We start from the raw sequence: 13,589 nt of genomic DNA on the forward strand, positions 1-13,589 counted from the left end.
GATAAGCAATTACAGCTCCCAATTGTGGAATAAAATATTATCAGGTGCATCTTCAAAGTGATTTAAAGACACTTAAATGTTTACAGATCAAATGTGTACACAAACATACATCAATTCTAAAGCTGCTATGTGCATCTATTTTATCGTGCCCACACACTACTAAAAGGTCACCAGCACTGTGTACAATGGATTCATCTCATTTGAAAAAAGCTTAATACTCTCCACCTTTCTTTTTACAGAAAGAATGGTCACAGCAGTAGCAGAAAAAGAACATTACACACAAAGACACAGCTAAAGGAAGCAATTAAAATCAAGTAAACTGAACTTCAGTGACAGCCAGGAGGTATCATCAACTACCTATAAGGGGGGGGGGGGTTTGCTAGGGGGTGGGAATCAGCAGCAGCCTTCACTTTAAGCTTTGAATGAAGCAGATAGCTTCTTCAGCATTTAATGAAAACTTTGATTTCCAGAAACAACAAAAATTTACTTCCATTTGCATATTCTAATAATCTAATCAAAGCCACTTCCAACATTTGTGCCAAAAGAAGAAGTTTCCAGTCAAAAATATATCAGTTCATTCAGTTGCTCAAAATGCAACGTCATTGCTTTGATTTGGAAATATTTATTTTACAGGTCTGCCAACATCTAGGCATTTAGGACATATCCAGAACTAGAAAACTTTCTTTTCTGCGGACTGTACAGCACTGCTTCTTAAATAGCCACAATATTTGATTTACTATACCCGTTATGCAATCTCAACAGAAACTTACCTTGATTGTCTACTTTGTCATCATCTCTGGGAGGTGAATACTTTGGCCGCCGGGGACCACGTTTTGGCAATCTTTTTCTCTTCAGAACATCACTTAATCGGCTGTCAAATGTTTAAAAATGCACATGTCATACACACACCAGGCCTGATACAATACATTTGAACCAAACTGTAATATATTTGAACCAACCTGGATTTTAAATTATAACTAATAATAATAATAATAATAATAATAATATTTTTTTTTTATTTATACCCCGCCCTCCCCAGCCAAGGCCGGGCTCAGAGCGGCTTACAAGCAATAATAAAAACAAGATGAATGATTACAACTTAAAAACAAAAATAAAATACAACATTAAAATAATGGAACATTAAAATATTAAAATGTAGCCTTATCGCAGGAGGAGAAGGAAAAGAAAGAAAGGGGGGGGGGAGAAAGAGAGGGAGGGAGGGAATCAAATTGGCTCCAAGCCAAAGGCCAGGCGGAACAACTCTGTCTTACAGGCCCTGCGGAAAGAAATCAGATCCTGCAGGGCCCTGGTCTCATGAGGCAGAGCGTTCCACCAGGCCGGAGCCAGAGTTGAAAAGGCCCTGGCTCTGGTTGAAGCCAATCTAACTTCCTTAGGGCCTGGGACCACTAGGGTGTTGTTATTTATGGACCTTGAGGCTCTCCGTGGGGCATACCAGGAGAGGCGGTCCCGTAGGTACAAGGGGGTCCTAGGCCGTGAAGGGCTTTAAAGGTCAAAAGCAGCTCCTTAAATCTGACCCTGTACTCCACCGGGAGCCAGTGCAGCTTGAAAAGCACTGGGTGAATATGCTCCCATGGCAGAGACCCCGTGAGGAGCCTCGCTGCAGCATTCTGTACCCGCTGGAGTTTCTGGGACAGCTTCAAGGGCAGCCCCGCATAGAGCGAATTACAGTAGTCAAGCCTGGAGATGACCGTCGCATGGATCACTGTGGCCAGGTCGGGGCGGGAAAGGTAAGGGACCAACTGCTTGATGCGGCGAAGGTGGAAAAATGTCGCCTTGGCTGTTGCTGTAGCTTGCGCCTCCATGGAAAGGGAGGCATCAAGGATTACACCCAAACTCTTAACGGAAGGCAATGGCACTAATTGGGCCCCCGCAAGAGAAGGGAGTTGGTCCCTCATCCCCATGCCATCCCGACCTAGCCATAGGACCTATGTCTTCGAAGGATTTAGTTTCAATCGGCTCCCACGAAACCATCCAGCCACAGCTTCCAAGCATCTGGTCAGTGTGTTCGGGGCCGAGTCAGTGTGGCCATCCATCAGCAGATAGAGCTGAGTGTCATCAGCATATTGGTGACAGCCCAGCCCATAGCTCCGGATAATCTGGGCAAGGGGGCGCATAAAGATGTTAAAAAGCATCGGGGAGAGAATTGCGCCCTGCGGCACTCCACACACCAAGGAGTGGCGCGACGACATTTCCCTCCCTAATGCCACCCTCTGTCCCCGACCAGAGATAAAAGAGCACAACCAGTTAATCTCAACTAATAAACTGGTATGTTAGCATTTTTCTTCCAATTTAGCAGACAGCTCAGATTATTTTAATATGTCTGTCAAAGAAAGCATTCTAATGTGGGACTTTAACCTATTTCTCAGCAATGCCATTAGTAGCGTTTTGTTCACAGACCAAGTCAAGCACACTCACCCCTGTGGACTCAGGTCCAGAGAGTCTTCCCTGCTGTGCTGTAAGCTTGGAGAGCCTAAGTCTGCGGCTGCATTGCTAGCAGCAGTGGCTGTTCCAGTGCTTATTGTTGTAGTAGCACCCAGCGTTCCTGAGCCATTAGTGCATGCTTTGGGGGGACTTGTCAGCAAAGCCTCCGATTCTGCAAGATTTTTCACCTGGTGCATTACACCTTTTAAAAAAAGAAAGATAACCTTCAGTGACAAAGAGACACATATTTCAATGTGGTTTGCTTGTTCAAAACACATCACCAGGGGTGCCAACTTGAATGAAATTGGGGGGGGGGGTAATGTCTCGCCTTGCATAATCTATCACAAGACCTTGCACGTGCACACCATTTGAATAGCAACACACATTAACTTTTTGGGGGGGGCTGCCCACTCCAATATTTTATTGGGGAGGGGCAAAGGGTCCTCGGCCCCTAGGAGTTGGCTCCTAGGCACATTTTTAACAATACAACAAGGCCCATGAAGAGCTACACATGAATCTAACTTCTGCCATTACCTTCTCTTCTGAAGTAAACACTGAAAATATCAGGTAACTTTTGCATTAAGATCTCTGCCATTTGAAGGGCTCCAACTACTATCTTAAGGTCTTGACTTGACAGCATAGAGGCTATATGACTGCAAGAGAAAATGAAGACAAACAAAACTCAGCAAGATGAAAGCAGCTTCATTTACATTTTGCATACACAAATGAGGACATTTTCAGTACTGGGCAGGTTGCTGAAAGTGGGAAGGAATGTTATATTCCTGGTACCGTGGGATCAATTTCACACACTGCACGGCAATATGCCTGACTTGTTGCTTTCACACAAACAACGATGTGCAACCAATCTTGGGGTTTAAGTTTTGTGTTTACAAATAGGTTTTTATAATTATTTTTTCTGGTATCGACATTTTCTCCTTGGTCAACAAGCAATCCAGTCAATAGGCCATTTGAAGACCAATTGCTATATAATGAGCATTTTGGGATTTTGTCACCATAAAAAACACACACACATCCATTGCATATACGCAATTTAGAAAGCAATTATAGTTTATGAACAATGGATATTCATTAATTAAAAACGCTGTGCCTTTCATTTCTAAGAGAACACAATGGCAATCACAGCAAAACACAGAAGCCTCAAGTGGTAACCAGATATCTTAAGTGGCAGTTTGCATTTTGAGACTATTATTTTAGTCAAATAAACTGCTAGATTAAGAATCTGACTCATCACAATATCATTCAGAATAGGTTTTGCATCAAAGTGCGCATAACAATTACCTTGATACTGCATGATTTTTCAGCACATCCTTCAGAAGTTCAGCATCAGCAAAATAAATTATCCTAAGAATTGCTCTAAGGCACTTGTGTCTTACTGCAGGTCCAGCTGAAGAACTGTACACTTCATAGAGAACACCAAATAAGGTTTTAATGAAAGATTTAGCCAGTTCTGGGTCTTCTTTCATTAACTGTGCTCGAGCATCATCCTTCTTTGATTCTGGATGTCCACCTACAGGAAAATAACTTGACCATTAAATATCAAGGAATGGTACGTTGTTTAATTTTATCCAGCCTAAACCCCTCAAGGTAACATACTAGCATAGGATTTACAAAAAAAAATGTACCAGGAAGTACTATTTATTTCATAAAATTTATACACACCACTTGGTTGTAAAGAAACCTCAAAGTGGTTTACAAAAAGATGAAACAATACAACCAAGAAAAAAAATCACTACCATGTTTAAAAACAGCTGGGTAGGCTTGTCTAAACAAGGAAGTTTTTTCCTTCACTGAAAAGAGTACAGTGAAGGAGTACAGTGAAGGAGTCGGCTTTGATCTCAATAGGCAAGGAGTTCTGAAGTGCACATGCTACCACACCAAATGATCAAGTTCTTACAAATGCAGAACAGATATTATTTGGCACCTGTAGTAGTGCCAATTCCACAGATTGAAATGGTTGAGTGGGCACATGCAGGGCAAGGCCTTCTCATAAGTAAACCAGTCCCAAGTTGTTAAGGGCTTTATTATGATAACAGTAACAGCTTGAACTTGATCCAACAAGCAAGTTGACAAGTGCTATACGTTGACAAGGACTCACTCCTGTCAGCAGTCATGCTGCAGCATTCTGCGCTAACTGCAGCTTCTGGATCAAGCCCAAGGGAAACCCCACAAAGAGTGCATTGCGTCAATCCAGTCTTGGAGAAACCAATGCATGAACACCAACCCACTGTGGGCTCTATTTTATTAGCATTCAAATTTCAGTTTATTGACCTTTATCCAGCACCAGTCCAGCACTGGCACAGCCTCTCCTGATTCAGATGCTATGGGGAAAGAAAGCTAGGTGTCATCCTCAAAATCCTCTTGTGACAGTTCCCTGCAGCTTCATATAGCAGGAGGGACAGTACAGATCCCACAGGGTGCAACAAAAATTGCCCATTGCTACTGTCTGGTAGCAGGCTTGCGGGGAGAAGTGGAACCACTGCAAAACAGTACCTCTCACCAACAACCCACAAAGTCACTTCAAAGGAATACCATTATTGATGATATTGAAAGGTGCAGAGAAATCAATGAGAATCTGAATTTAATTCATTTACCTAATTTTCACACTCTTAAAGGGGCAGAGTGGAAATTCTCATCGTTACGTATTAGAAAGCGTGTGGCCCTAAATAGTATCTTGTTCCTTATGATAGGTATCTGAACGGCACTAAACTTCATATATAGGAGACATGCCTTAATTACAAAAGCAAAATGCGGGAACTATTTTTAAAATAGTACTTACTAGTGTTGGTATTGGCTAGAGGGTTAGGTTTTCTCTGAATGGCACGTGCTGTTCCAGTATCCTCATTGATCTGCTGCATAGAATTAAAGTCAATTGTATAAACACGCCCCAGCGTAGACAGACTTATTTCATCTTCACCAACCTGATGAGCTGCCTGAAGACAAATATGTAAGTTTAAACTCTGTATGAGTTTTGAGTTTACATAAATGAAGATACCGTGTTCCCCGCTGCTGAGGGATAAAATGGGCACAAAATGAAAGTGTTGGTAACAGCCTCATATATCGGCCATGCCACAAATAAGGTTTTAAAAATTGTTTTTTGCCTGCTTTATGGTTTAATTGTCCTGATTTCATATTGCAAGCTACCCTAAACACTTGCTTGAATTTATTTTTTGTGGACTACAAGTTTAAAATTAATATTCCAAATTTTTCACCCTGTACTATACAGTATCAGCAAATAAACTATTTTAATGGATATATTCAGCTAAGTCGGACAAATATATCCACCATTTCATGAAACTGACTATACATAAGCTTCAAAATTAACCTAGCCTGAGGAGATGATTTCCATTTCATAGCTAAAATTTGATTAATAATTGTTAACCAATGTATACAATTACAAGAGTGAACAATAAGTAATGTCTTTCCTTATACAGGGGTGTGTGGGTTACTACCTCAATTATCCGGCTATCAATTCTGTTATAGGGATGCCAAAGACCTCTGTCATCTCGCCATTGCCATATTGCACCATCTGTGTTCTGTGCGTTTCCTTTCTTTAGCATGGTGTCAACAGCAAAAATTCCTTCTTTCGGTAAGCAAGGCATCAATTCACTGAAAAGAGCAAAAACAAACAAACAAAATTAACAGCAGATTTTTGTGTAATGCTAGACTTCATGACAGTGTATTATGAAATGGGATCTCAAGTAAAGCCTGAAAGGAAAACTCACCCAAAAAAGAGAGCCTTACCAGATAAGTGATGTAAGCTCGTACAGTTCTTGAGGGCTTCTTGGAACAAGGTCAATTTGTTCCTGACAACTTCCATTGGAGGCTCCACAAAGAAGAAAGTGAAGAGTTTCTGCAATATCTTTAAGCATAAACAATCATCACAATGTTACTCTGCCATGTCTGTAGTAAGTATTAAAGAATGCTCTCAGAATGGAGCAATCCCAAGAAGAATGCACTTAGTGTGTATTTCTACTGCAAGAATTAAGTGTACACAGTAACTGTAACTGAAAGCAACCCAAAACCATACTGCACACATGATCCTCTCTAAAGCATAAGCCTTCAAGTGTGTGTGCCTGGGGAGGTATATTTCACCCTGGGGGGGAAATGGAAAAATCTCCTGACTCTTTATACTATAGGTTGATGCTGGCAACTTTACACAAAATAAAACTGATATTGGGTCCTTAGCAACAACTTTGGGGGTCACCAGGAGGCCAGGGTCCCTAGTGAACATTACAGGCGTTTGTTAGGGTGAGGGAAAGAGAAACCAGTGCATTAATTAGCACAAAGGAATTGATTGGCTGTAATTGGAGCCTACAGCTCATCCCTCTCCCCACCCCACTGTTGACTAGGATTGCAAATAGTATAGAAAATATAGTTCTGTACAGTGTGAAATCTGTCAGATCTACTGTCAAGACAGAGTTGCATCTAAATCAGTATGAGATGGGGAGGGGAGGCGAGCGCACCTGCCCATCTTTGGGCAGGAGAGTTACTGCTGCTTACCATGGGGGAGGTTGGCATTGTGCCAATGCAGCAACAGAAGCAGCTCTACCAGTGTGTTCACACAGCAGCAACCTCCCTCCTGCTTTGCCCCTCCCATTCTCCATCCACGCAAGCAACCACAACTCTGCTACTAGGCAGTCGTAAGTGCCACCTCCTGACCACGCCATCTGCTGCTGATCTGTGCCAGAGCTCCACATTTCTCTAAGCATGCTTCTTTGTCTCCATGTGCTTGTTTTGCCCTTTTCATATGGTGAACACACACACACACACACACACACACACACACACACCCCTAATTGATGCATCTCAGTTTACTGTGTCAAGAGTACACCAAGGATAGTCACAAGCACCAGGTTTGGAAAGCAATGTGTAATTTTACTAAATGACAAGATAGAGACATTTTTCTCATTAGAAACAACATGTGAACCAAAATTCTGAAATTCTGGTTCAGCTACCTTGTTTAAGCCTTCAACTACAAATGTATGTTGTCACGTTGCAGACTTGAAAACATGTTTTGTTACTAAAAAGTTAGAGCTGAAATGAAAATCTGAGAAATATTTGCTGTACAAGCAGAACAGAAGCTGCTCAATGCAGGATCCCACTATCACTATTTATCTATTTTTTAAAGATCCAGTAGCTTGCTATCTTTTGAGTTTTGTAGAATTACTAGAAATTACCCAGTGGCAGTTGCTATTCAAGGGAAAAGCTTTACTCAATTTTGTGTTCTCAATTCCTCTCACTAAGCTTTCATGCCTAGATTTTGCAATGAAACAGCTTTGGTTGCCCTGTGGAATGACATTTTCTTGGAGAAAAATGGAGAGAGTGCTATATGTTAATGAAGCTGCTGCAGCAGGCATTTAACTATTTGCTATCATTTCACTTGCCAGTCCTACAGACACTATAACATCTAGTAAACAGAATACTAAGAGCCTACACATGCACTTACTTTGCTTCATAAGTTGAACTGCTAGTGTAGGACAGTTGGAGCACATAAGGGAAAACATGCGCACCACCATGATGAACATCCCTGAGCTCAGAATTGGAGGAGTCACTACTAGGAGCTGCTGAATATTTGTGAGCAAATCCTTAGAGGCAACTTGCTGGAGGAGATTCTTCAAAGGAAAGAAAGAGGGTTTTAAGTATCATTTGGTCAAAACCTTTTTTCAACATTATGCTGAAGACAGAAAATAGATGCTACCTCCTCATGTTGGAAGTTGTCCACTAGACGTGCAAAACAGAGGCAAGTGCTTTCTACTGACTTTTTGTCCTAAGAAATTGAAAACAAGTATTACATTTCAATACACAAGATTTGGCATGCAGGTACATCAAGAATTGCAATCCTGGAATTGTCCTATTACAGTGTTCGGCAGAGTTAACTGAGAAAGCATAAAAAGGACCTAGTCAAGCTAATACACAACCAAGAATCACAACCCAAGAACTGGGACAAACTACTTAATATCAATATATTTCCATAGCCAAAATTATCTCCTTTAGGGGGCTGTACTACCATTAAGGTCCGGTGAAATTTCTCCACAGCACATGTAGATCAATCTAAGATTCACATATCAGAACAATTAGAAGATAGCTGACCCAGACAGTTTCTGACCTGGTGGGTTAGTCTTTGTGTAAGCAATGGCAGAGAATCTGCAACAAAGTGAAACTCATCAGGAGTGATGCTCTGGCAGCAGTTGGCAGCAATAGCTAGTGCATTCCTCTGGGCATTTATGCTGAAAAATTCCAGATACAGCAGACAGTCTGCTAAGCCTCCCTATAATACAAAACACACAAAACCAGTTCAAGCAAAGAGAGGACTTTAGATCATCAGGAGAGATACAGAAGTTTCTTGGAGCAAGTGCTCTTTAAAACTCTGGTAACAATCAAGATTAAAAATAGCCCCCTTTTTTTTTTAATCAGAAGAAATACTTACTGCCTGCAGAATAGCTTTACTATGTCTGCGTGATAACATCTCCAAGGCAGTGAGTGCCTGCTCTGCCACATCAATACACTGAATAACTTGCAGCTAGAACAAATAAAAGCCATTTATTTAGTTTTTAAAGTGATATGAAACAAGATTAGAAATTGATCTATGCTGTCAATCATTTCCCAATGTTCAAATTTTGAACCATACTTTAATAGTTTCCATTACCTTTAAACATGCACACTTTATAATATAACTTTATATTCACTCAAAGGCTTGAGTATTATATAACAGTAATTAAATTGCTCTTGTTATGTACCCTATACTATAGATATATATTTATTTTATACAACATTGGTGTGCTTCATTCTGATTCCTTACTTAATCACATGGAAAGAAAATGGGATTGTCCAGTATTTGTGTACAGTATTATACAAACCATTTCCAAATTGTAACATTTTACCCCATACTACTACTACCTAGAGACACAGGTGGCGCTGTGGGTTAAAGCCTCAGCGCCTAGGACTTGCTGATCGAAAGGTCGGCGGTTCGAATCCCTGTGGCGGGGTGCGCTCCCGCTGCTCGGTCCCAGCGCCTGCCAACCTAGCAGTTCGAAAGCACCTCCGGGTGCAAGTAGATAAATAGGGACCGCTTACCAGCGGGAAGGTAAACGGCGTTTCCGTATGCGGCTCTGGCTCGCCAGAGCAGCGATCTCATGTTGGCCACGTGACCCGGAAGTGTCTCCGGACAGCGCTGGCCCCTGGCCTCTTGAGTGAGATGGGCGCACAACCCCAGAGTCTGTCAAGACTGGCCCGTACGGGCAGGGGTACCTTTACCTTTACTTACTACTACCTATCTTTATTTAATTTTTTATACTATTATTATTATTATTATTATTATTATTATTATTATTATTATTATTACATCTGATTTAACAACCACAGCACTGAAATTTACAGTGTTCTTGAATCCTCCAGAGCAGACTGAACAGAAAATTCAGGATTACTGGAACTGGCTGTGTCTTTAAATTTACACTTTGCCAAATACATTTGACTACTCAAATGAATGTTCTGTAAACTCAGCCTAACTTCTGGCTTTGATGTATTCAGCTTACAGGGCTATGGGTAGGACAGAAGCAAACACTTTACCCAGGCCCGTTAGTCCAGGCTTGCAAGCCTGTTACCAAGAAGAAACCTATGTTCTCTATACAGTGTCCAGATATTGCTAGAGCCAACCAGAAACATGAACAGAAGCAACATCCTAAACAGTGAGGTGCTTCTGGCCCAAGGCCCCCTAGAAGAGTGTGTGCCTGTGTGGACTTTGTTTTAAGTGACAATGTACCAAACTACATTAAATGCTCTGTCAAAAACTACAAGTCCCAGTCTTTTACTTTCCGCTGGCAAATTTTATGCAAAGGCAAGAGCTGCCAGCAGGGTGTGGCAGCCATCCAGCAACTGGGACAGGGGAGAGAACAAGTCCCATAATCATGGACTTTTGAGACCCCAGGGACAGGAGACACCAGTGCTGCCAACAGGATTTACTGGCCCCAGAACATGCATAAACAATACAAAGCTAGGCCTCTCATCTCTAGAATGGTATTAGAACTGGCACTAGATTCCAGGAACAATATCTGAAGGTCATACATCACTCATGTATAACATATATACATACCTGCTATGCTATCATATTTGTTCATAAATACAATCAGATGGCTAGAAATGTTAGGGAACTAAAAGCAGCTAAAAGAAACAAGTAAATCCTCTTTTTTTCAGGTGTTGGAGCCCATCTTAAAACTTTATACCAGGTTGAGAAAAATTACTCTTTGTACTGCTTCATAAGACATTATGTTACAACAAATGTTAAGTTCAAAGTTAGTTAACAGTATTACCTTTTCCAAAAAAACAGGAATTGCATCTACTACAACAGCAGATGATCTGGGAAGTGCTTCCATCATATAGGTTAAGGCTCGACAAGCATGATTCATCTATTAAAAGATATAAGAACATAAGAGCCCTGCTAGAGCAGTTCAAAACCTATCTAGTCTAGAATTTTGTTTCCCTCCATAGCCAACCAGATGCGTGTAATAAGCCTACAAAAGTAGAGCATAAAAAGTAATAGGTCTTCCCTACTGTTGTTACCTAGGAAGTGGTTATCACGAGACATTCTGCCTCTTGTACTGGACCTAGCATATGGCCACCATGACCAGCAGCCATTGATCTAACAATGCTATCTAGAATGTGCAAACTAGCAAAGCCTGCTTTGAGATTTACCTGAAGCTGCATTTAACAAAGTGTGCATGAAATACTTACAATGTCAAAATTGTGCTCCATCTGCAGCAATGTTATCTGCAAACAATACGAAAGGATGAGTCAGCTTGCAAGAACAATTTCACTAAATTCTAGTAATTTATAAGTGTGCTGAATCTACAATTCCCATCATTCCTAGCTAACAGGACCAGTGGGCAGGGATGCTTGGAAATGTAGTCCCAAACATCTGGAGGGCTGGAGTTTGCCTATGCCCGCCTTATGAGATAGGTTAGGCTGAGAGAGACTTGCTCAAGACCACCCACACAGCTTCATGCCTGAGCAAAAATTTAAACCCATGTCTATCCAGTTCAAATACAAACCCCTACCCCCTACACTGGATCTCAGAATGGCTAGACAAGATGCACATTTATTCCCTAGTTGTCTGAAACACAATCAGTAATTTGCTGTTTCTTTAAAAATGTCACTTTTTGCCAAGGCCATTGGTGAAACATACTGCTCTAAAACATTTAGAGAGAATGCAGTTATTGAAGCATTTACTTCTTCATGAAAACACATGGATAATACATTACATGTTCAAATGAATGAGTGAAGACTGGTCCTTACCAGAGCTGGCACAACACTCTTGACTGGAAATCCTCCCAAAGTTTCTTCATTCCCCATGACCAACAACTGACACATTTCAATCACAGACTGTAATTGCTGGCTTTCATCAGTAGCCTGGAGCCCCTGTAGAAGTTGCTGAGCTTTAGAACCTAGAAAAATTGGGGATTTTGAAAGCTTAAATCTTCCACTTCCACAATATATTATCATAGTTGATTAGGAGAGACAAGGCATTTTCATTAGCTGCCTATCATAAATATGAAAGCAGGAAGTCAGTAATGCTGCATTGTTGATATTTAAATATTATTAGATTACAGCTACCAAATAAACGAACAGTATGTGCTTTAAGCTACCGAAATGCACTATAATATTCAAGAGATAGTGCAAACTGAATCCATCCTGATAAGATAGGAACAGAAATAGAAAGACAATTTAAGATCATTTTTTTAGCTAGCAGAGTTCGCAACCTGATCAAACCCTGGTAGATCTATGGGCACATAGTTCTGAATCACTATTCAAAATTAAGTTCCAAATTCACCTGCAATTGAGACACACACACAGTTAAGCCTCTTCTCACTCCTGCTAATACTGCACTTGTAGCTTTCTGTACTTCAGGCTTTCTAGTGATGAACTGATGCCAAATGACAGATGCCTCCCCGGAGGACATTAAGCTGAATTGTATATTGTCTTCCTATGCCAACTGTAGAGAATTGCCTGACTGTAGAGAATTAGGCTGTTATGCTGTACTGTTGTGTCATTATACTGGAATAATTACACTGGCAAAACCTTGAGAGGATCCCGATTCTGTTTTAAACATTCAAAAACTTTTCTTCTTCATGGTACACCCTCCACAGTGAAGTACCAACAACAAAAAACCTTTAGTCAAAATATGCAGTTTTAATCAATCATGAGGGATTAGAGAACAATGTGTTTCTGAACTGCATCTCACCAGTCAAAAGTTTCACAGTGTCAATAGACTGGGCGTACATCTAAGTCTGGATATGTCATAGGCTAGTGCATCTGTTAACATATGCATCATTTACTTAAAATACAGAGCTACTGATGAAACTTCTAACAGCAAGGTAAGTAGATACATCTTCCTAATTTAGGAAAGCTTAGAAAATGTAAACCACCTTGGTCAATGGACTGAATCACTGTAGAAATATCTGATTACCTATGCAGAGGCTGTGTTTGGACAATGTTGGTTTATTAAATGGGGATTTCACTGTGAACCACTGCACTGTGAACCACTATTAAACCAGAAAGTCTCTAATTAACCATCAAGTACAATAAAAATAGTGAAAAACACATTTAAACTTTAGGATTCCTGCAAAAGCAATTATTTGAGAGAACAACCAGATAAGCATAAAAAAACAACATACTAAAGGTTGAAGATGGGTACTTTTCATTCCCAGCTGTCAGGCTGACCTTACTACAGGACAGATGGGGACAACTGTTCCTAGCATTGCAGGCCCTCCCTGTGGGTCCATGTGGTTGTTCAGATTCCTTAGAAGGGGCCATAGTCCAACCAAATAGGAAGTGACTCTTGGACACTGTCAAACATGGCACCCCTTAGTCAACAATAGCCAGTGAAATTAGGAATGTGCACCCATGTCTCCAATCACCCACCCACAACTCCAGGAAAAGTGTTTGCTAGAAGACAGTACTGAATTAGGTACACCCCAATGATTCTTTCTGGCACAAGAAAGTGTCAAGCGTGGCACTCCAATTCCAATAATAGCCAAAGTGTTTAGAAATGAAGAACTGGGGGTGTACACCCCAAGCTCTGAGCCAGCACAAATCATATACCTAAAAAAAAGCCTTGTACAATCAAAGACAAG

At 40.9% G+C, this 13,589-nt stretch overlaps 1 protein-coding gene across 9 annotated transcripts in view; it reads right to left on the reverse strand.

Moving 5' to 3' along the window:
• Nucleotides 1–13,589, reverse strand: part of TRIP12 (thyroid hormone receptor interactor 12) — a 71,021-nt gene that overhangs the window by 21,909 nt on the left and 35,523 nt on the right. For 5 of the 9 annotated variants that reach the window (XR_014564252.1, XM_083739001.1, XM_083738999.1 and 2 more), the window contains exons 9-22: nucleotides 11,752–11,900; nucleotides 11,191–11,226; nucleotides 10,770–10,865; nucleotides 8,891–8,983; nucleotides 8,570–8,731; nucleotides 8,162–8,230; nucleotides 7,910–8,075; nucleotides 6,205–6,322; nucleotides 5,913–6,069; nucleotides 5,240–5,393; nucleotides 3,742–3,970; nucleotides 2,977–3,095; nucleotides 2,437–2,644; nucleotides 771–871 (exon numbers count right to left, since the gene is read on the reverse strand). Coding sequence is in view for 7 of the 9 variants with exons in the window: in XM_083739001.1 (XP_083595127.1) it covers nucleotides 771–871; nucleotides 2,437–2,644; nucleotides 2,977–3,095; nucleotides 3,742–3,970; nucleotides 5,240–5,393; nucleotides 5,913–6,069; nucleotides 6,205–6,322; nucleotides 7,910–8,075; nucleotides 8,162–8,230; nucleotides 8,570–8,731; nucleotides 8,891–8,983; nucleotides 10,770–10,865; nucleotides 11,191–11,226; nucleotides 11,752–11,900 (1,857 nt within the window). In the remaining 2 variants the exon portion in view is untranslated. Of the gene's footprint in view, nucleotides 1–770; nucleotides 978–2,262; nucleotides 2,645–2,976; nucleotides 3,096–3,741; nucleotides 3,971–5,239; nucleotides 5,394–5,912; nucleotides 6,070–6,204; nucleotides 6,323–7,909; nucleotides 8,076–8,161; nucleotides 8,231–8,569; nucleotides 8,732–8,890; nucleotides 8,984–10,769; nucleotides 10,866–11,190; nucleotides 11,227–11,751; nucleotides 11,901–13,589 lie in introns of those variants that run through there. The other 4 variants (XM_083739005.1, XM_083739003.1, XM_083739004.1 and 1 more) reach the window with 2 other exon arrangements.

The sequence above is a fragment of the Podarcis gaigeae genome (genome assembly GCF_964106915.1).
Source record: "Podarcis gaigeae genome assembly, chromosome: 5".
In the NCBI taxonomy this organism is placed as follows: Eukaryota; Metazoa; Chordata; class Lepidosauria; order Squamata; family Lacertidae; genus Podarcis; species Podarcis gaigeae.